This window comes from Diadema setosum, chromosome 4 (assembly GCF_964275005.1).
Source record: "Diadema setosum chromosome 4, eeDiaSeto1, whole genome shotgun sequence".
Lineage (NCBI taxonomy): Eukaryota > Metazoa > Echinodermata > Echinoidea > Diadematoida > Diadematidae > Diadema > Diadema setosum.
The window spans coordinates 24,955,703-24,979,507 of NC_092688.1; the positions used below are offsets into that span (position 1 = coordinate 24,955,703).

Genomic DNA, 23,805 nt, shown 5'->3' on the forward strand with positions numbered 1-23,805 from the left:
CTGATACCTGTAATCCAACCCATCTGTTATTGAGAGACTCAATTTTAGTGAGAATTCGCCGTCCAATAGGTGCCTGTATAACCCAACCATAACTGCTGGAGAAACAGTTTGTATTACACGAGATCATACGCTCCACAGACCCCTCCATACAGTTCAGAGTTATATCTGCAGGATATAAAAAGGACAAATCAGGCAGTGTTGTCAGGGACAAGTGCGGTTATATGGCATAAATGATTTTAATTAGCTAGCTAAGATTGTTACGGTATGATTTTCTTTTTTCATTTGTAGACCTGTTTCGACATATCAAACTGTTCTATTATATTCAATAGTTCACAATGTCATTGATTGTTTAAGAGTGCAAGTAAGTAAGTGAGTAAATCCTGGTTGCATTTATTACTTAATCTCTGTGCTATGCACAAAATTAAGGATGACTGTTATTAAGTACGCTCGAAAGACCCTGAACTTTTAAGTCCTCTTCTTAAAACGAAGTTTGTTTGTTTGTTTGTTTGTTTTTTTTTTTACTTGTTTATTTTCTATCATCTGTTCCTTTCCGGTGATTTTGGAACAGACCATCTAAAGATAAAACATGATATCATATTTTAGAATATATTATTACCTCAAGTCGATACACTTGACCCTACGATTTTCAGTTGGTACTTTGGTGCATAGCCAAATGTGACACACTTTGAACTAGTTGCGATTATCAAGCTTGATTACAATCTATTCTCATCATTCTTCTTAAATCATTCAATTGTAACTTCAGTATTCAGATGCATTGTAATACGCATGATAATCTCCAGTTCCAGTTGAAATAATCATCCCAGCTCGTTACAATAATGAACCAATGACAGTGTGTAAAGGAAAATTGAAATATGAGTTTCATGCACTCTGGTCTGTATTGCTCTTCTAGACATATCCATGCTACGAATTATGAAATATAGAACCTGATAGCAACTGAAATCCTCTTTAGTAGCAATAATACTCGTTAAACATTAACATTTTTTATAACTATCATAGTAGTAATTATGATGTTAATGCTACTTACAGACTGCATCCGTTGAGAAAGTGGGGGAGATACAAGAGATGACACCAGCAAACAGTAATGCCATGGCAGCCATTCTTCCCAAGGTATTCAAACGGAACAAATTTCTCTATATATGTTCAGAAACCGTTTTGGCGGTATACAATTTGCATCCAGTAAAGGCATTCGCTGCAGAGGCTTACGGATAAGTGCGGAGTTATCGACGCTCCAACTTCTTCAAAAACTTCTAGCGTTGTTGAAGAAGGAGCAGCAATCACATTATAGTGATGGATGGGGGTGGGGGACTCATTATTTAATCGGAACTTAGTCAAGCTGAGAGCTCATTTGAATCAATGTTGGATGAGATATTTTGCTGATTTTGCCAGGCTTCAAACAAGCTACAATAAACTCTTCAGGGTGTCACTCATGTCTCCAATTCGTATGAAAACAATCGCAAAATCTCCGCATGATATAAAAGCCATGTTGTAACATAGTTTCAAATCCGTATTAGTCAAGTTAGTATTAGAACAATGGTATGATGTCTCCTTCAGACGGGATAAGAATAATAACTGATTGTAACACTAATCCACCTTCTTTTATTACAGGAAACTGATATCAGTCTCCAAAATTTTCAGTTTCGATCACAAGTTGAATGAAAAAGTACACACGCATACACACACACACACAAACTTTTCATCGTCAAAATCTTATATCAGCAAAGCTGGAGCCATGACTTAACAAATTTAAATTTGTAACAAATGTTTACCCGCCATAGTGTTACTTGCTCATTGTATGCTTCCTTCTGCAATTTTGCATCTTGTATTTTGTTTCATTCTCTCTCTTTTTTTCTCCATCAGCAGATTTTCATCTTGCGCGTATTGATATAGATAATTATGTGTATTGTGTCGCATGTCTTATACACAATGATAAAGTGCATTCCGAACTACTTACTTTCCCGTTATGGAATCACTTTGCCGGAGACAGCTTCTGCTATTACTCTAATAACTGTTAAAAAGTTTGCACTAGCAGATTGTAATGTAGGCGACGACTGCAAACTATTATGTCATATCAAAATAATCAATTGAATAGATTTGATAATAAAAATATGCATACATTTTTAATGGGGAATAAACCCCGAATATCTATGCGAAATGTGTGAATTAGTGCAGCAATATTAGTTTAAAACTGTGAAAATTGAGGAAAATCGGAACATTGATTCAAAATTTATCATTCTTTTTTTTTTTTAAGTTTACCATCGCTGGATGAGAAGGCCGCAACGGTTTGTAACGTCACTGCACGACAACAATATATGCATTTCATTGGTTTATTGAAAAGTATAAGTTTCCTCGACATGTTAGTGACATAAATTATGACAAAGGTGATATCCTTCCCATGCTTTCTGAAAGCGGTAAGCCAAGTGTTCTCACATTATGGTAGAAAAATGAAAACATGCTAAACTATCTTTATGTTTTCGTTATATTGTCGTGATATACTGTCGCTTCACGAACTCTTCTAGAAAAACAAAAGAAACGCTAGACTCTGTGTAAAATTATACTATAGCACAAATAAAAAAGGAATTTAGTCAGCAAAGAAATAGGTTTACATTGAAAGGGAGAATTGTTATGACATAAACAAACGCGTATATATACGTTATACATTATCATTATCATGTTTACGTTCTACAAATCAAATGGAGGTTGTAAAGCTATGAGTTTCCTTTTTTATTTACCCAAAATTATGTGATAATTAGGTCTCTCTTTTTACTTTTGGAATTGTATGGGATCATAGAATCATTGTTTCAGTCTTTAAGCATCTAAGAATGAAAATGCCGGTATCTGGATGAGTATATGAAATTATTTGTAACCCCCACCCCCCCCCCACCTTCGCGAGAATGATAAATCCAAAACAAACAAGACTGAAAGGAAACCTGAATTAACATTGGCCGTGGCCTCTTACGTAATCACAATATATAGACCTCGTTAAGATACCGCAAATATTCCCCTTCCCTTTTCTCCCTTTCTCTTTATCTCTGTCTGTCTTTCTTTCTCCCTTTCTTAATGTAAGTATATATATGTATATATATATATATATATATATATATATATAATTTGCTATGAAGAGCTTCCTTCCAAAAGGCGCTAAATCCATAATTTTTCAATGGATTTAGCGTTTTTTGGTCGTTCTTGTTGAGATAGTTAGAGATATTAATGCTGCTAAAAAAAAACTCAAGAAATACAACGAAATGCCATAATTTATTATCTTAATATTTAAAAAAAATGTTTATTTTATTATATATATATGTATATATATATATATAATATACATATAATATATGTGTGTGCATATATATATATATATATATATATATATATATACAAATATATAATAAAATAAACAGTTTTTTTTATTAAGATAATAAATTATGGTATTTCCCTGTATTTCTTTGAATTTCTTGCGATGCATTTCTTGTCCCGCCCAACTAAAGTCAAGGGCCATGATAATTAGCTATTATCGATAATCAGCCTCTGTATATGGACGTACCTATACAGTATGATAAAAACATAGTTGGATAAAGGAAGAAGAGAGCAAGAGAAGAGCAAGAGAAAGAATGAAGTGTGTGAGGAAGATACTTTTGGTATATAATATATACGTATCTCTCTTCGTCCGTTATCCAACTATGTTTTTATCATACTGTATAGGTACGTCCATATACAGAGGCTGATTATCGATAATAGCTAATTATCATGGCCCTTGACTATAATTGGGCGGAACTTTGAGGTATCCATAGCTACCTTAAATCAAGATTTTACAGTGGTACACATATGTTGATCTAAAGCTGTAGAGAAATGTGGCCAATTGAGTGAAAATTACGAAATCCTAGATATCAAAAAAGAAAAAAAAATGTATAAAGATGAAACTACCTATTATCAAAAGTTTTAGGTGCTTATACAGCTTTTAATTATTAAGAATGAAGCTTCCATATGAACCGATTTCAGGTGGATTTGCATAAGAAATGTAGCCCTACATTTGTAGGTCACACAGGGTTCATGGACCATAATCGAATGACTGACCCTGTAAACAAATAAATTAAAAAAAAAAAAGGACCACTACGGGTGGCATTGCCGAAAAGAATGAGTTTGAGATTCACCGTCATCGATGCTGCTCCACACGAGCTTCGAAGAAAATCGACCTACAAAATAATGTTATAGTGTGCATAATAACTCAACGTACATGGTTAAGTCCCTGATTGTGATAAAGCTCTTAACGAAAGCATACAAACCATAGAACAAGCGAGGGCGCTAGCACCACAAGCCTAAGGCGGCTAGATGTTTAATATACATTGTACATGTATAATTCTGAGTAGATACGACTGCTTTGGATTACCCCCCTCCCCCTTTGCTTGCATTGCAACATTGGTATTTTACTCTTTGTTTTCCCACTTAATGTGTCAGCATCAATTTCTTTACATGGGCATTAACAACTGCTGATATACGATTTACTATAACCGAAGAAATAAATGGGACAATAAAACTACGTTATCTGAAATCGATCAACACACGTAGGTGCACAATGACGTCCAACAAACGATCACCTCAAAAACCTTTAAAATATCACCTCACTCACTGTGCTGCTAGGCAAAACAAACTCGTATGTGATAGTTTACAGGGCTTTACACTTTATTTTATTTTTCTCTTTTCGTCTTTCCAATTCAACTGAGCTCTTGAGTTACAATAAGTAAAATACGTGATATCGATTTCATGTCGTATCGCGCACGCATAGCAACTACATTACCTTGCAAGTGTCTGACAGTGGAATCTGAGATTGAATTGACAGTGTTGTCAACTACAGATTTTATGTTTTGTTGTTTGTTTGTTTTTTATTAATTTTAAACTGTATATCGACGTTAAAAACAATTCTTTTGGTCTTAAAACCAAAGAACAAAACAATGTATATCCTTCAGTCAGAGACAACAAGCATTTCTTTACAATTTGTAATTCCCTTTGAGGAAGAACAGTACAATATTTCATTCTTCTCACTACAGGAATGAAAGAATCGTTGTGTGATGTGGTGTGATCATTGTGTATTTCACAACATTTTACTTAGATTGTCGAACCTATTAATCTTGGTGTCTGAAGTTAACCTGACTTACTTACAATAACAGTTTCATAATTCGTAGAAAACATAAAGGAGCGATTGAAAAAGAAACGCAAGTTCAACTACGACCTGTGTTCTGATTCTATGCGGCAAGAATATCGTGTTACACTGGCTATTAAAACATTAAATTGAAATCAATTCCATTTGAATAGTGATATCAAATCTCACACTACCACACAAACCATCTTTGAAGACCCTTTCAGAAGTAATGCAAATACAGATATTCATTCAAATGACCATTTTATATTCAGTTTATATTCAAAACATTTCCATAACTGGATAATTAAAAATGTTGTTATATACAAGTTGTTATAGTGCTACTAGGTAACGAAGACAGTATACCGCTGAAAATGATTGACACATTCATATTTTTTCCGTGCCTGTTCGTTTGCCTTTTTCCTTTTTTTTTTCTTATTCATGTTCGCGTTGCGTGATTCTACAATATCACAAGAATATATATCCATCATATATATATATATAAATATATATGTAATATATATGAATTACTTAAGTAATGAGAAACCACCTTACACATTTCTTACGTGTTCATATACATAGTTACATATTTGATTATTAGAATGACTAACACGACTTTTTTTTTCCCCACAGACAACATAGTATACTGGAATCATGAATCATGCACATTGTAATATTAAAATCGTTTAATTTTGTCGTCACCAATTCAAGTCTATGATATACCATTTATGAGTGGACTCATTACTATTCCTCGTCAAGTTTAAATTCAAGAATAACTTTCAGCACGCATGATACTTTGAAGCTTCTCATTCTTTCTATAAAAAAAAGCCAAAAATTCTTGATTATACTAACCTAACGTCTGTATATGCTTTGACGCAATTTGAGTTGCATCATTGAAACATCACATCATGATTCAATAATCCAAGGGTTAGGTGACACGTGTTGTCAACTCAGTTCTATATTTAGTCCCATATACATGTCCCATTGCGATATTAATTGCAACATGACATCCAAAGTTATGATATGCAAAGAAAAAAAGATAATGTATAACGTATGTATACAATATATATATATGTATATGTATATGTATATATATATTATATATAATTGAGACAATGAAGACAGTAGATGGCCGGTGGTAGAAACCGGCATCGTGCGACATATACTGTCTTCATCATTCTTCCCACGATGACAGTAGCGTTCGGTAAAAATATCAGCATCATCCCAATATGAATATAATATTGCAGACCGACATTCCAGAAATTTTCAGAGGCATGTTATCTTCGGGAACTATATACATGTACGTGCACTAAACATTCGCATCATTACATTATAATGAAATGAAAATGTCAGTAAAACATTTACAAACAAATGTGTCTCTACATGTTTGTAACATTTATGTACAGTTCCTCTTGTGATGCCCGCGTGACTTCAGTGTGGTCTCCTCTTCTTTTGTCCACCTTTGCGTACAAGTCTTCGATTGATGAGGGTGTCTTTACTGTTTTGTCCACCTTTGCGTACAACTCCTCGCATGGCGGGGGTGCTGTTGATGATGTTTTTGCTGCTTTGTTCACAGTTGCATACAGTTCCTCACAAGGTGGAGATCCTGGTGTGATAGAAACCGGGTTGTCGATGTCATGGCTGTTATCTCTTCTGATAAGACTGTATTCGCTTTGGTCGAGACCGTGAGATTTGTCACAATCTATATTGTTGTAAAGGAGGTATTCAGAATTAAGGTTTCTTGCTGAAATTAAACCGGAACAAAACATGGTATCATCTCTACCAGAAATCGACTCAGAAGCCGAAGGAACCGGGCCATGGATCTGTTCCAAGTCGTCATGAGAGGTTTGATTGATGCAGTCGTATTCACTGTCCAAGCACGAATTGCCAGAATGAGCAAAGACGAGGTCACGTCGTTCGCCAAAGTTCAGGGAATTATAACAGCTATCATCAAACAAGCACGCTTTACCACTGATAGACTGAAAGTCATCTTTTGTCATACTGTCAGTTTTATTATCAAGGTCTACATCCTGGTATTCACAGTCTTCATAGCTGTTTGCTGCCTGTTGCAGCGATGTTTCTTGCACGCTGTGGTATTCATTGCAACCCATTCTTTTTTCTGCAGCCAGCGAAATTGTAACGGCAGGTTGAGGAACTTCCCTGTCTACATGTACCTCCGCAGTGTTCTGGTAGATGTGGTACGGGTCCCCTTGATGAGGTGAAGCGTCTCCTAATCTGTTTCCCGCATGGCTGGGTAATGGACGACCATCTGCCCCGGCGATAATACCCGAAGAGTCAACAATATTCGTCTCCCTATGATTCTGAACTGAAGTGTTTACAGTATGCATCTGCAAGTGACCGTCATCAGAGTTGCCAGTTACCCGAGTTGTCCTGCGTCTTCTAGTAAATAGAAACGGAGGTGAATTACAATTGACACGTCCTAAGTATTTGTGTACATTACCGTAAGGATAAATTCAAGCAATTCTTGCTAATATCGCAATCCATGAATTTGACTTCTGCAGCAAAAGCATGCTAGATTAATTCCATGATCCTCCAATGTCCTCTCTAGGGCAAAATAATGTTTCTTGCCATTTTCTTTAAATGGGATAAGAAATACGCACTACATAACATATATATAAGAGCTTGTTTCCAAATGGCGCTAAGTCCATTGAAAAATGATAGATTTAGCGCTTTTTGGAAGCAAGCTTTTCGTATTTACACGTATGACATTATACATTATACATAACATTACATTAACTGGACACATAGTAGCGGTCTGACACGCATCTTTCCACGGATTAACAATCATCTTCATATCATATTTACCCAATGTTAGCATTTAAGATTTGCGTATGAACTTTGACATGACTTCGATAAGCGGATGATGTTCGTGTCAGTTTAGTTTTTTTTGATATCAATAATGTATCTGGAATATTTTGAAATAATATGTACTATAAATGTACATATACATATAAATCTATTTATCCAATAGCACCGACATTGTTAATACCCCAAAACACACGAAAATCAGTCGCACTTTGTGATTCATGGTTATACATGAACCATAATATTTACACACAATGTTCACACCATTTCATACTATGTAACTTTATCAATAACGTAAAGCTGTAAACACGTATCTTCTCTTAAAAAAAGAATGTACTAATACTTAGCTTATAAACAAATAGAACGGGACACACCTCTTCTGACGGTAGCGACACCATGACATGAAAACTATGACAAGGACTAGAAGACCGACACCCAATAGCGCTCCGATGATGTACGCAATAAATTCCCTTTCAGGAACTCGAGGATCTGTAAGATGATTCAATAGGTTGTTCAATCGTTTCCTGGACAAGTGATGTTTCCATATCTCTTTATATCACACACACACACACACACACACATCTATACTACCAAGACATTTGGCAAAAATATTGTACTATTATTAACTTTTGACAAAGCAATAAGGAGTACAGGACAAAAAAAAAAAAAACGCAGAGGCAAATAAAGATATTTTACTGAATGTGTTACATTTACACGGAGACGCAACTCACTAGAAGAAGACATAGTGGTCTCATGAAATGCCGTTGGCTCTCTGGTAGACTGTCCGTTGTCTGTAAAGTGAAAAAAAAAATACAGCGACATGATTATTTCTTTCAATGTGTGTGCGTGTGTGTATGTGTGTGTGTTGTCAAAATTGAACTGTAAATATCAAATATACAATTTCATGAAAACATTTATATCTTTGCTAGTAACAGCTCTGAAAGTCGAAGCGTCAAATTCTTTGAATATTTGAAATATTTGTTCATGTTTTATATTTTCTTATTGTTTTAATTTTTGTCTTATCCAGCTTGTTAATGATGAACCCTTGCTATTCTTTCCCAAAACAGCCTGTCTTTAAACTAATTCGGAGACAATTGTTACAAAACATTCTTTAGTAAATGACGTATTGGTCTTATAGTATTTTGGATAAGCAAACTCACTTGATGAAGGCGCTGCTTCTCTTGTTGTTGAATATGTAGTATACGGTATTTTGCCTGTGAACATTAAAAGTGTGAGTCAGCATCATCACAGAATATAAATTATAAGATAATCTAAGTCCATGTGACGATAACCTTAATCAGAAACTTGCATTCGTGAAAATGTACTGATAGAGTAGTCATGCACTTCAATTTTTCAATTACTATAATGGTGCTAGGCTTATAATTTCTGCTCACTGAAGGAAAAATATAGCGAACGTAGTTGCTGCCTTGATGAATTAAGAAAGTGTACCCGTTTTATCTTTTTTTTTTCTTTTCAAGAGACAATTCCAAAGTAGCACTTCTGCATTCTGAGTTTTAGGTGCAGGAGAATATAGAATTTTAATTACATTTACTTCATGTTTAAGAGATATTAACCTAGTAACACCATTGGGAATTGTGCTCGAAGGAAACACTTACATAATTTATGAAAGCATAGGCAAAAAGAAAGATGAAATTTCTGAACGAGTAAAGTCTATAAGGACACACAACTCACTTGAAGAAGACATGGTGGTCTTTAATGTCGTCAGCTCTTGGGTAGCCTGTCCCTTACCTATTAGAAGTGAGAAAGAACAACAACATAAGTAACTTTCAAATCGATGATATTACAAAAAACATTTGCCCTGTTGGAGGCAAGTCAACATCTCAACAACTTAAATTAGTGAAGAAAGAAACAAGAAAGACAATAAAACCAAAATACATCTTTGGACAACAAAAAGTCTTCTGGATGTTTTCATCGAAAGAAAGCAAAAAAAAAAAAAAAAGAAAAATGCTTGCGCTCAACAAGCATTTTTAGTATAGTTATTGACATTGGTTAGTACAATAAAATGATTTTTTTTTAAACAAATAAGGCCAGCAATATCACATGAAAGACATGTTTGAACACAGACACATGCAAGGGAAACTATTGATTTCACTCAAACAACAGATTTTATTCGTGCAATACTCACTAGTTGTGTTGATTGTCGTTTGTGTTGTCGATGTGCTAATATTGACACTATGCCATTCAGTATCTACAAAAAAAAAGTACACACAAAAATGGGTAAAACTGTAGTTAATGTAACATTGGTAAACACAGAAGAATGAAAAACAAAATTCACTGAAAAAGACGGTACTGCTATTATGAACCTAGACTGGAATACACAAAGGTTTAATATTAAGAAAAAATCATCATGAGCACTCTTCACGTACACTCTGTATTGCTACAATTAAATATCAAAATTAGCAGCTATTAATGATATTTGGTAAATAAAAACATTACGATATTAACAGCATACAGGGCGTACGATTTTCAACTCTCATCGACTGTTAACTTGTAATCATTGTTATGTCTACTTGACGGACATAAGAAACAACAAACTAAACTAAAAAAAAATAGACTTGTTTGCTTTTAGTATGTCCTGCTTTCCTTTCGTTTCTAGTCTATCATAATAATCATTCCTGAAAGAAGAGACACTAATATATCATTTATTATGCTAATCCGTTTAAAGATGATATCACTAACCCATTAAATCCAAAACTCAAATGCCCATTTTTGTTTAGACTATTGTCCCCTCCATTTTTGTGAGCCTGATAATACCAATATTTCTTGCATGAAAATAGAAAATCCAGAATGTAATTTGGATCATTGACATATCCTGATAGTTTTACCCACTCATTGAGCACATCCAATCAATAATATTATACTAAATTTTCAATGCTGCTACATATTGCTCTGTTATGTTTTTCTTTACCTAATTTTCATGTTCCATTTTTACTACTTTCAGCACATGTGGAAACTAATGAAAAGTTGCAACTGATTGACAAATTGCCCTACATCGACGTAAATAAGCACTGAATTGATCAGTGTTTTAGTAGTAGCCATGATAAAAAATCATGGGCGTACATACTCGAGCAGGATTCGAACCTACGACCTCCTGATCACCGGACAGGCGTCATCTCCACTAGACCACCGAGCTTTCGCCCGACAGCAAGTGTTGGTTCTAATCCTTATAGCATGCAGCGGGTACTGCTTTGTTATTCAAATTCATGAAATTCTTCCGTCGAGATGTTTTCATTGCAACTGATTGACAAATTGCCCTACATCGACGTAAATAAGCACTGAATTGATCAGTGTTTTAGTAGTAGCCATGATAAAAAATCATGGGCGTACATACTCGAGCAGGATTCGAACCTACGACCTCCTGATCACCGGACAGGCGTCATCTCCACTAGACCACCGAGCTTTCGCCCGACAGCAAGTGTTGGTTCTAATCCTTATAGCATGCAGCGGGTACTGCTTTGTTATTCAAATTCATGATCAGGAGGTCGTAGGTTCGAATCCTGCTCGAGTATGTACGCCCATGATTTTTTATCATGGCTACTACTAAAACACTGATCAATTCAGTGCTTATTTACGTCGATGTAGGGCAATTTGTCAATCAGTTGCAATGAAAACATCTCGACGGAAGAATTTCATGAATTTGAATAACAAAGCAGTACCCGCTGCATGCTATAAGGATTAGAACCAACACTTGCTGTCGGGCGAAAGCTCGGTGGTCTAGTGGAGATGACGCCTGTCCGGTGATCAGGAGGTCGTAGGTTCGAATCCTGCTCGAGTATGTACGCCCATGATTTTTTTATCATGGCTACTACTAAAACACTGATCAATTCAGTGCTTATTTACGTCGATGTAGGGCAATTTGTCAATCAGTTGCAATGAAAACATCTCGACGGAAGAATTTCATGAATTTGAATAACAAAGCAGTACCCGCTGCATGCTATAAGGATTAGAACCAACACTTGCTGTCGGGCGAAAGCTCGGTGGTCTAGTGGAGATGACGCCTGTCCGGTGATCAGGAGGTCGTAGGTTCGAATCCTGCTCGAGTATGTACGCCCATGATTTTTTATCATGGCTACTACTAAAACACTGATCAATTCAGTGCTTATTTACGTCGATGTAGGGCAATTTGTCAATCAGTTGCAATGAAAACATCTCGACGGAAGAATTTCATGAATTTGAATAACAAAGCAGTACCCGCTGCATGCTATAAGGATTAGAACCAACACTTGCTGTCGGGCGAAAGCTCGGTGGTCTAGTGGAGATGACGCCTGTCCGGTGATCAGGAGGTCGTAGGTTCGAATCCTGCTCGAGTATGTACGCCCATGATTTTTTATCATGGCTACTACTAAAACACTGATCAATTCAGTGCTTATTTACGTCGATGTAGGGCAATTTGTCAATCAGTTGCAATGAAAACATCTCGACGGAAGAATTTCATGAATTTGAATAACAAAGCAGTACCCGCTGCATGCTATAAGGATTAGAACCAACACTTGCTGTCGGGCGAAAGCTCGGTGGTCTAGTGGAGATGACGCCTGTCCGGTGATCAGGAGGTCGTAGGTTCGAATCCTGCTCGAGTATGTACGCCCATGATTTTTTATCATGGCTACTACTAAAACACTGATCAATTCAGTGCTTATTTACGTCGATGTAGGGCAATTTGTCAATCAGTTGCAATGAAAACATCTCGACGGAAGAATTTCATGAATTTGAATAACAAAGCAGTACCCGCTGCATGCTATAAGGATTAGAACCAACACTTGCTGTCGGGCGAAAGCTCGGTGGTCTAGTGGAGATGACGCCTGTCCGGTGATCAGGAGGTCGTAGGTTCGAATCCTGCTCGAGTATGTACGCCCATGATTTTTTATCATGGCTACTACTAAAACACTGATCAATTCAGTGCTTATTTACGTCGATGTAGGGCAATTTGTCAATCAGTTGCAATGAAAACATCTCGACGGAAGAATTTCATGAATTTGAATAATGAAAAGTTTATGTACAAAAACATTACATACACTTCATTATGTGCAAACATCATACATGCCGCTTGAATTCTTACTTTCGTCCTTTATCTTTTAAAATATAACAGGGTTATGTTGTAACAGACCGTTTGTTTCACTTTCGACGGGTCGGCAAGAAGGGACTGACGTGTTCCAAACCGGGAAGTAAGTTGACCATCCGGGTAGCTCCACACACTGCAACGTAGCGCTGCCATTGATGACGTAGCCTTTGTCACAGGTGAGAGTTATCTTGGACCCATATCTCGTGATATTTGAGTTCCAGTGACCATTTATCACATGTCCGGGGAGATTACAAAACCCTACCGAAACTATAAAAGAAGACGGAAAGAGGAATACCATGAAAGTATTTTTGTATGAATAAAGATACCAAAGGAAAGTCCGAAGGAACACAGTGATTTGGACTTTACACTCCTTGTGTCGATGAATAATGATGTTGAGTTTACATTTCTAATGAGAAATTTACACCGAAGGTCCAGATTGCATCATATTGAGCTGTTTAAATATTGCTTTATACTACTGGACAATAACTGGCATGAAAGTGGAAGAAATTGTATCGGTGAAGGGTAAAAATTATTGATTAAAAAAGTACTGAATATATTCGAGGTACCAGACATGTGGCAAGAATTGTAAGCAAAGTATGTAAAATGATTTTTGATTTTTGATAAAATTCGAAATATGAAAGTACATGAATTGATACATTGTACTGCTATCAGATGTGTTTTTCTTTGTAGCAAGTGCATTTATGTATATCACTCCGATATTTAAAGTAAGAGTGCGCGAATCCTAGAGAAATGTGAAAACCTTAGTACTGTTCACACTGGTCTCGGTGGTTGTCATTGAGTTTCCAAAGTCCTTTTTTTTTTCAACTCAAGAAAGGATAAATTACAGTAAGTGTGATTAAAACCATTATTCAAAATCAAATGTCTTATCATAAAAACGTCTCAATCCTGATTGGTTGTTTTTTTTTTTTCGTTTATTTCTTGTTTTGCAAATATGTCCGAGGTTAATGGGTTAAATTATTTTTGAATTAAGACTTAAATCACATTTCCAATAAACATTTGATTGAAAAGTAATACTCCTATTTGAGAGTTTAAGTGTCCATTTCAACATTTTTTGCATCGTAAATATTTTTTTTTTCTTAATTTTGGAACTCACTGTCATATAGAAAGTAGACGAAATGACCGGATCCAAGGTTTCCTTGGATGGGACATGTCCAGTTGTGTGAATAACTTTTGTCGAAAAGTACGTCGATATACGCTTTGGATTGCAAACATACACAAATTCCTCGGTGTATGACAGCAATTTCATTGTGTCTGGATTCCCTTTTGCAGGTAGATATACACTTCTCATCGGAATGAACGTCGAATTCATGTGCAGAATGAAAGGGGACTGTTTGTTGGTTGCCTTTGTAGCATCCGAGAAATCCAGGCTCTGCTTGAAAACAGATTCATGGTTACTATGACTTGCATAACTCCCACATGATTTATTAGGGGTGGCCTGCTATTACAGAAAGTGGGGACTGTAGCGTTACCCCCTGTTCCACCCCCCCCCCCATATATACTTTTGCGCCCTTCCTACTAGGTCATATTTAAAGTTTACACAGCCACGTTAGAAAAGAAACTCCAGTACAAGTAACTATCCTATTTTTGACTTCTGCTAGCACTTTATTATATCAATATTGCGTATCAAATGGGAGTTCACTTCAATAAAACTAAACACCACATACAACAGCAACATATCTCTTTTTTTCATATGGACATGGAGATGACATGAAATAGCTTTGAATTAACTTATATGTGACAGTGCACCTCAAAACGAACATAAAGTCGCACACACTGATTTTGCATGAGGACTTAAAATAAGTGAAATGAGTCAACCTAGCCGATCTTGACTTTTTTATATTTTCTGAAAGAGCAGGTCTTCTTTTGCATTATGCCAAAATCTAGTATCATAAAAATCGGGAAAGTTTAGTGTGCTTTTTAGCAGTTTATCTCGAACATTTTTGGTAGAATAGTGTGATTAGGTGTGTCTTTAGAGTCCCTTTTTTCATTTCTGAAAAACCTCGTACACACTTTTCACTTCCAACTCTAATAACTTTTGAAAAGATAATGCTACTGCTTTGAATGTTGGCATTAATTATGGACAGAATATGTAAATGAGGTATGCTTAATTTCAGTTTAATCTGATAATCCCTTCATTGTCGTTACTCTGGTGGTTTACTTCCTGTTTTGTTTTGTTTTGCTTTTTTGTCCAATTCATCGCAAAGCCAGCACGGTTTGGTAAACATTGAGCACTTAAACAGACACTGTACTTCAGAGCCTCTTTTCTAAGTTCACACTTTTCCTGAGTTTGTGCTTTCTTTCCAATATTTAGATATGTTAGGAGAGTCCATATGGTTTCAGTTATACATCATTTTAAAGCTTAAAGTCTGTTCTTTCAGAATATGGTCTTAACTAAAAATTCATGTCTGGCGACTTTCTGTTTGTTTTGTGGTGCAGGGTCACATATTATGTTGTTTCTTTGTGTTTTTTTTTATATTTTAGAAGAACTGTTGACATGTGCCTGCATATATATAAATATACCTGATATAAACTATATGAACGTTTATATTTTGTGCGGCGTTGAATATGACACTGTAGTGTTAATAGTCTTACCTCGGCATTTGAGTCGCACACCGTTGTGCCGGGAACAGTGAATGAATGTCAGGGGGCAATCTTTTAAACGTTGGAACCTGTAGGAATCTGTGCAGTAATTTCATATACTATAGAGTTAGAAACATTTGACTATTTTATCAAACCCTGGTTAACAAAACGTAACAATAGTTTTATTCTTTTTTATCCACAACGTTATAATATTATAGATACATCATGGAAGAAAAGATGTCTAGAAATACATGGAATAGTAGAAATTCCCTTTTCGGAGTATGTGACAAGATAGCCACTCTTGGGAATGTACATTATTCTATCATAAACTTGAGAAATGTGAAATAGTAATTGATTCCGCATACAAACCCAGCTTCTAGAAACAACATTTTGCTTTACCACCTCCCCCTCAAGCCCACCCCGCTTATTTTCAGAGTATAACATTTATTGATATAATGCTAATTTCGCAATTCTGTTTAAACTACGTTCATGAAGTCATAGTCACCGCTTTGATATAACAATTGAAATTTCCTTCCCAGCATTCTTTTACTTGGTCACATCTGGCAAACTTGTTCATTGTTTGTTTGTTTCCAGGATTTTGTAAACATAAAATTAGAATAAATAAAAATCTCAACTTTATTCATCTTCAGTGATCGTTTGTTTCTATGAATATTGCATACATTGCAATTAATGCAAATTATTCAATATGTTTTGCAATTTGACGTATTGGTTTCATCTCCTTATCTCTCTCTCTCTCTCTCTCTCTCTCTTAATCGACGTGCTTGATAATAAAGCTATACCTTGAGGTGGACATGATACGCGCTGGGTCTTTCTCCTTGTTGCTGTACTGGGCAAAGTCTGAGCCGAATACTTCTCTGCCGCTGGGAAGCCGAGCTCCCAGCAGACCAAGTCAGCAGCTCTAGTGTTAAAGTCATCGTAGCAGACATATCCCTCTGATCCGAGGGCAACTAAACCTTCCAGCGGAGAGAGCCCATCAACCAGCCTCACAGAGGATGTTCCTTGAAAAAATTGGAATGGTATATGTAACACGGTATAGGAATGAACTTTGAAGCGCTTCATTTCTTGTGACCGTGCATCACAAAACAAATAAAAACTCGCACCCCTTGATTTTACTTGAGGACTTAAGAAAGGTGAAACGGGACAACCTAGTCAATTTCAAGTTTTCCATATTTTCTGAAAGAGCTATTCTTCTTCTACAGTATTCCTGAGTTTGGGATCATAAATTGAATGGGTAAGGGGGTTTTCAGCAGTTTTTGTATAACCCTTTTTTTTTCTGGTAGAGTAGTGTGACAATTTTTTTTTTCGTAGAGGCCCCTATTCATTTCTTGAAAATCCTTTGCACACTCTTCACTTTCAACTCTAATAACATTTGTAAGGATAATGTTACTGCCTTAAAAGTTGACATTTATCATGGACAGAATGTGTTAATTAATAGAGCCGGCTCAGTTTCAGCTTAATCTGATAATCCCTTCATTGTTGTTGCTTCAGTGGTTAACGTCATGTTTTTGTCACATTCATGGCACAGGTAGCACGGCTTCGTAAAAATTAAGCACTTGAATAGACCCTGTCAGAGCCTCTTTTCTCTGTTCAAACTTTTTTTTTTTTAGAGTGTAGGGTTTATTTCTGATGTATATACATATATATATATATATATGTATATATATATATATATATACATATTTATATAGGTAAGGAGAATCAATTTTAGATTATTCATACATTATTTTAAAGCTTAGAGTCTGCTGTTTTAGAATCCGCCCTTAACTAAAAATCCCTCCTGGTGATTTTTTGTTGGTTTTGTGGTGCAGGGTCATATATGTATGTATTCATAAATTTGTGGCCCAATAGAGTAAATTTTGGTGTGTGTGTGTGTGTGTGTGTGTGTGTGCCTTCTTGAACAATGGAATTTGAAGAATTTCCAGTATTGTTACATTCAAAACTGCAAGGTACTGAGCTAAAAAAAAAAAGTAAGGTGTAAAGTCACATTTCTCAAGTAAGACAATAAACCACTTATAACAGTAGATTTTTAGTACCCTTCATCAATCCAACATTAGTCCAGTAGTGATGACCTAATGTCAAAACAAGAAGAACCGAACACGTACATAAACACAAAAATTGCGGCAAAAAAACAAACAAACAAACAAACGTTATTCTGACATTCGTCTCCTTTTCTCACTTCAACTTGTAGTGTGTTTGAAAAAGGGGTGGTATAGTTTTGGTTGAGGTCAGGATTTATCTTTAAACTTTTTACAATGTACTTAGAAACCGCTTTATGAAATGTGGTATAGTAATATGCAATTCTTAGAGGAGTTCAAAGTTTATTTCATGAAAATCAGTTTTGAAATGACAGAGATATAAAAAACAGAGTAAAACAAAGTGTACCTAATAAAAGATGGGTCCCATTCTTTTATTAGGATTATTTTGTTTTGGATATTCCTCTGGGAATTTTATGCCATTTTATACTTCACAAGAGGTTTCTATTTAATAGCTTAAAAGAATCGTCACAAGACGCTGGAAACCTGAAGCTCCGTCTCAATTGAAACTGTACTATTCCTTTTATGTTTGCAACCCATGACATTTGGCATTATTCACGCATTGTATAACATTTTTTTTTACTTTCTTTCAATAGGGCAATAAAAGAAACATCATGCATATACTGCAACCCTAATTAAAATTTATATGAATTTAATACACTGAAGCAGAAATGAATTAGACCAAATGTTTTAACCTTCACAGTAATCTTTTTTTTACTCAGAGTTCACGTTATCATTCATACCGGTAATTACTTCAAATGAATGCATGGTGATAATCTTTGCCGTTTGGCTAACAGTTCAAGTTGTCATTCTCACAGGTAATCACTAAGAATTTTGTGATGATGGTCTATCCCGTTTGGCAAACTGGGGAAATAAGGCAGAGGTACGTAACTTATTGAGTTACTAATGCATATTTCCCCAATAAAAAGATGATGGAGAACAAGAGAGAACGTGACCAAGGAAGAAAATGAAAACAACAATTTTGTAACAAAGTGTACTAAAGCTATATAAACACAGACATCTTCAATCATAGCAAAGCAAAGGGGCGCGAATACTTACCATCGTAACATTTTACGCTCAATGTGAAATTTGCAGGGTATATATATAACGTGTAGTCAGCTTCGTCTGATGGGCCAGTGATAAAACGGGCGAAGACTGCGCATAATTTACAAGAAGGATGTTGGACGTTTTGTTGGCTTTTTCATCTAATACTTGGAATCCCATAACTTTGTTATTGAGAGACTCGATTTCAGTGAGAATTCTCCATCCTATGGGTGCCTGTACAACCCAACCATCATTGCTGGAGGCGCAGTTTTCATCACACGAGAGGAAGCGTTCTACAGTCCCTTCCGTGCAATTCAGAGTTAAATCTGTAGGATATAAATACGACCAAATAGGGACAGTTGCAGTTATGTGGTCTTCATGATTTCAAAATGTTACACACATTTTTTGACGCAGGGCGGCTTTTGTCATAATATACTATCTAATCCTCTTTGTGCTTTACACAAAGTAAAACATGGTTCTGTTCACGCTGGAGGACCCCTATCTTATAGGAGCTCCTTTTTTTCAAGGGCTGTTTTTTAATTGTTTATTTCCTCTCATTTGTTTATTTTCGGTGAAGTAGGGACAGTTGATTTTAGTAAAAATATATCATTGCATAGTGCAGAACATTTTCGGATGTTTTCTCGACATAATAATCTTCTAACCTGACGATATATTTAGTTGGTACTGTGGAACATAGTCAAATGTGACATTTTGAACTGACTAATGTACTCAAGTTAGATTAATAATCAAAGAATTTTCAGACGCTATGTAATACATAATAAATATGGTATATCATGTTATATCATATCATATCAAATCATATATCATATCATATCTTATCATATCATATCATAATATCCAGTTTACAGTTGACATAAACCTCTCAATAGCTACAACAGGAAATAGTTACAGTATAGGTAGGGAAATGAAATTTCTACTTCACTAATGATTCTCCAGTTCACAAATGTGTCTAGATGAATTATAAAGGGTATTTGTGGTCATCACAGCATAAACGATTTTGAAAAGAATTGCGATAATGATTATAATGTTAATGCTACTTACATACTGCATCCGTCGAGAAAATTTGGAAGATATAACAGAAGATCACACCACCAACTAATAATCCTTTGACAGTCATCCTGCCTACGATATTCAAAACTTTACCAGGATCTAAACTGTTTTGAAACCGATTTTGATGTTTTACAATTTATATACAGTGAAGGCATTCGCTGCAGAGGCCTGTGGACAAACGCGGAATGTTCGAGATTTCAAATTAAGACTTCTAGGGCTGTAGAAGAATTAGCAAACATCACATTATGCAGTGAGGGAGAGGGAGGCTCACTGTGTGAGCCTTACTCTGTCAATCTGAGAGCTCGTTGAATCAATGCCATACAGGAGACACTATATTGATTATCCCAGGGTTCAAATAAGTCACAATAACCACTTCAGAGTGTCACTCATGTGTCCGATTCGTATTAAAAACATCGCAAATTCTTTTGCAATGTTGTATCTTCAGTTTCATATCCGTGTTTGATAATTGGATTAAAACAATGATATGATATCTTCTTCAGATACGATAAGAATAATAACTAAATGTAACACTTATCCTCCCTCTTTTCATTACAGGAAGATGATGTCATTCTCAGACTTGTCGGTTTCGTACACTATATTTGAATGAAGAAAAAAAAAAGACGGCCGCCAGCAAACACTTCGTCGTAATGATTTTTATGTCAGCAAACATTAACCATGAGTGATTATTTATCAATTTAAAATTTGTAACAAATATCTACCCGCCACGGTGCTACTTGATAATTCTATGCCTTTTTTCCGTTATCTATCTTTCATTTGGTTTACTTTCTCCTTTTTTACTTCCATCAGCAAATTCTTTCTAAAACCCCTTGATCTCGGTATATTGTGCGGCGTGCCTGATATACTTACCTTATGATGAGGTTTATGTTAAACCATCCAATTTGTTGCTTAATTTTCCGTCGTGAAATCGGTTGGCTAGAAACAATTTCTATCGTTATTCTTATAACCTTTTAAGAAGGTTTGCACCGGCAGATTAGCACGTAGGCGACAGCTGCAAACTGCCATGTCATATCAAAATCACATACTTACATTTTTAAGGGGAATATGACCAATTACTCATGCGGAATGTGTGAATTATTACATCAATATCAGTAGACACTCTGAAGTTTGAGGGAAATTGGACCATCCGTTCAAAAAAAGTGATTTTTTTTTTAAACAGTTTCGGTGCCACCACGGTTGGATGACAAGACCGCAGCAGTTCGTGACGTCGCCACGGGACAACAATACATTATGAAAATTATGAAGAATTAGGTTCAACGTATTTTTATTGTTTCAAAAATTACGTTTCCTCGTCTTGTCAGTGATATAACTATATTAAGGGTGAACATTTTACCATGCTTTATTAAAAGCGGTGAGTCTGGTTCTCTTTTATTATGTTAAAAAAAGAAAAGAAAGATGATTTTTCTTCACATTTTGTATACAATCGTTATACTGTGACTTCAATAACTGTTCTAGAAAAAAAAAATATGAACTCCACTCTAAAACCATGATTGATGCAGCTCCATACGGGTTTCGAGAAAAATCGATCTACAAAAGTGCAGATATATGATAAAGTCCCTGCCTTTATAATAAACCTCTGAATTACGAAATTTGAGCAAAATCCGCTGGCTGATATAGACAGCACAGAACACGGAACAGGCAAAGGCGCTACCACCAAAAGCGTTACACGGCTATAATGTTTTATATTCATGAAGAATATACATACTTCTCCGCATTCATACACGCTCACTAACATCTACTGACAAATGATGTACCAAAAGCGAAGAAACGCGTGGGAAAAAAAATGAAATGAACAAGATCTACACACATTTTATAAATGATTTGATATCCCACAGACTGTCAACTCACACATAGTATAAAGTATCTCCGCTTACGAAAAAATAGGAATCTTTAGACATGGTCTCTTAAACCCTGCAGCCATGTACCAAGTCGTTTATGCATTTTTCTCAAATTTCTCGCTGCGTTTTCTTCAATTTATTTGCCTTTTATCCTGGTTGTATAAGATCGCCTTCAGGTTTCGAAACTATAAACTAAATTCTCTGTAAAAATCTACAAAGAAGGTATTTAACGATTGGACGCAACTCGCATAAATTCTGCAGTATTGTTCTTTTCATGGAAAGGGGGGGGGGGACATATATCTTTCATTATTATTTATGAATCTACATTAATAGTGGATATCGCACATTGGTCAGTTGGTACGAATTCCTGGACGTTGAATATGCACTGACTGGTCAATAATGATACACACATTTTACAGCATATTACGCTATTATTCTGATATTATGCCCTAAGTTCACAGAATGAACAAACACACAAGTGAATTTATATTTCATATTAAGATGACTTTTCCTTTGACAAATATGTGTTTTTGTAATCTTTGTGAAATGTAGTTAATGTTATGTTTGATATTATACCGTTTTGCACCTTCATTTTTTTGTTTCACTTTGCAAAAAAATAAACAAATGGTACTATTCATGAGAGCGGGCCTGTACAACGTCAACACTTGGCATGTCTTATGAACTGTGTAGCCGGTAATACTTCATAAGGTGTAGCCTCTCTGAGGCACTTTGTTTTACAATGAACGTTTCTATACTCTATCCCAAATATTTTTAATCTATTTAGTCCTTATGATAAATTCGCTCTCTTGACTGAGCTTGCTGGAGATAGCCAGGCTGGAGACTACTTGCTTTCAATAGGAAGATTTCATTTTAACGTACCCCTCAATCACTTTGCTCATAGCCTAAACAGTTTATATTCGCGTGTGATACTCTACCGTGATCTGCACTTTTTCATTTCTCACTAAGCTTCCATCAGTCTCTTTATTCACAAAATAAAACAAGTGAAATCAAATTCACGTACCCCAAAGAAATTCAAAACTTGCAAATGTTGTTTTTCTTATTGTTGTTTTTAATTTCTGTCTTTAGATAAGAATGTGCACAAGTTGCATATACATTGCATATACATATATAGTATTAAGAAAAGAGTGGTGCCCGTTCAGCCATATCTGCAAAATATGGCTGTTCTTTTGAAGGTCCATGGAATGCACGAATGTATAATTATACATCTACGGCGTTGTTTATTATTTTTTATGCCTCCGCCACGAAGTGGTGCCGCCCAAGGAGGCATTATGTTTTCGGGTTGTCCGTCCGTCCGTCCGTCCGTCCTTCCGTCCGTCCGTAATGAATTTTGTGGACAAGGTAACTATCGAAACCTGTTGAGGTATCCTAATGAAACTTGGCATGTATGTGTATTAGGGGGTGAAGTTGTGCCTATCAACTTTTGGGTGTACATGCTCAAGGTCAAAGGTCAAAAGGTCAAGGTCAAATACATAAAATTTCACTATTTCCACCGTATCTATTGAATGCCTGAAGATATTTTCTTGAAACTTAGTGTATACATGTATTACCCAATTAAAATTCTCTGGTGAAAGTTTGGGTCATGAGGTCAAAGGTCAAAGGTCAAAAGGTCAGGGTCAAATACATAAAATTTCACTATTTCCACCATATCTATTGAATGCCTGAAGATATTTTCTTGAAACTTAGTGTATACATGTATTACCCAATTAAGATTCTCTGGTGAGAGTTTGGGTCATGAGGTCAAAGGTCAAAGGTCAAAAGGTCAAGTAAAAATATTAAAACTTCTTTTTATTTCTCCGTACCTTGGAAAATTGTTCAAGGTATCTTCATGGAACATAGTATATACATGTACTGACTGGAAGTGGTTATCTAGAGAATGTAGGGTTCATGGGGTCAAAGGTCAGGGGTCAAAGGTCAAGTGCAAGACTTCAAAATTTTACTATTACCCTCATATTTATGCAATGCCAGCAGGGTTATTTTTTTTACACTTGGTGTATGCGTGTGTAACCTAATAGAAATTCTCTGGAAAGTTTTTTTTTTTTTCTCTTTTTGCCTCAAAGGTCAAAAGGTCAAAGATCAAGTGAAATTGCTGAACTAACTTTT

At 35.7% G+C, this 23,805-nt stretch overlaps 1 protein-coding gene across 1 annotated transcript; it reads right to left on the reverse strand.

The window, feature by feature from the left end:
- Positions 1–6,531: 6,531 nt before the first annotated feature.
- Positions 6,532–19,895, reverse strand: LOC140227752 (uncharacterized). Its single transcript, XM_072308154.1, has 12 exons — positions 19,820–19,895; positions 18,773–18,868; positions 16,460–16,678; positions 15,672–15,758; positions 14,173–14,448; positions 13,104–13,325; positions 10,125–10,187; positions 9,671–9,727; positions 8,710–8,769; positions 8,353–8,467; positions 6,664–7,552; positions 6,532–6,612 (listed from the first exon to the last, which is right to left on the reverse strand). The coding sequence occupies exons 1-12, from the start codon at positions 19,893–19,895 to the stop codon at positions 6,532–6,534; spliced, it is 2,241 nt and encodes a 746-aa protein (XP_072164255.1).
- Positions 19,896–23,805: the final 3,910 nt, after the last annotated feature.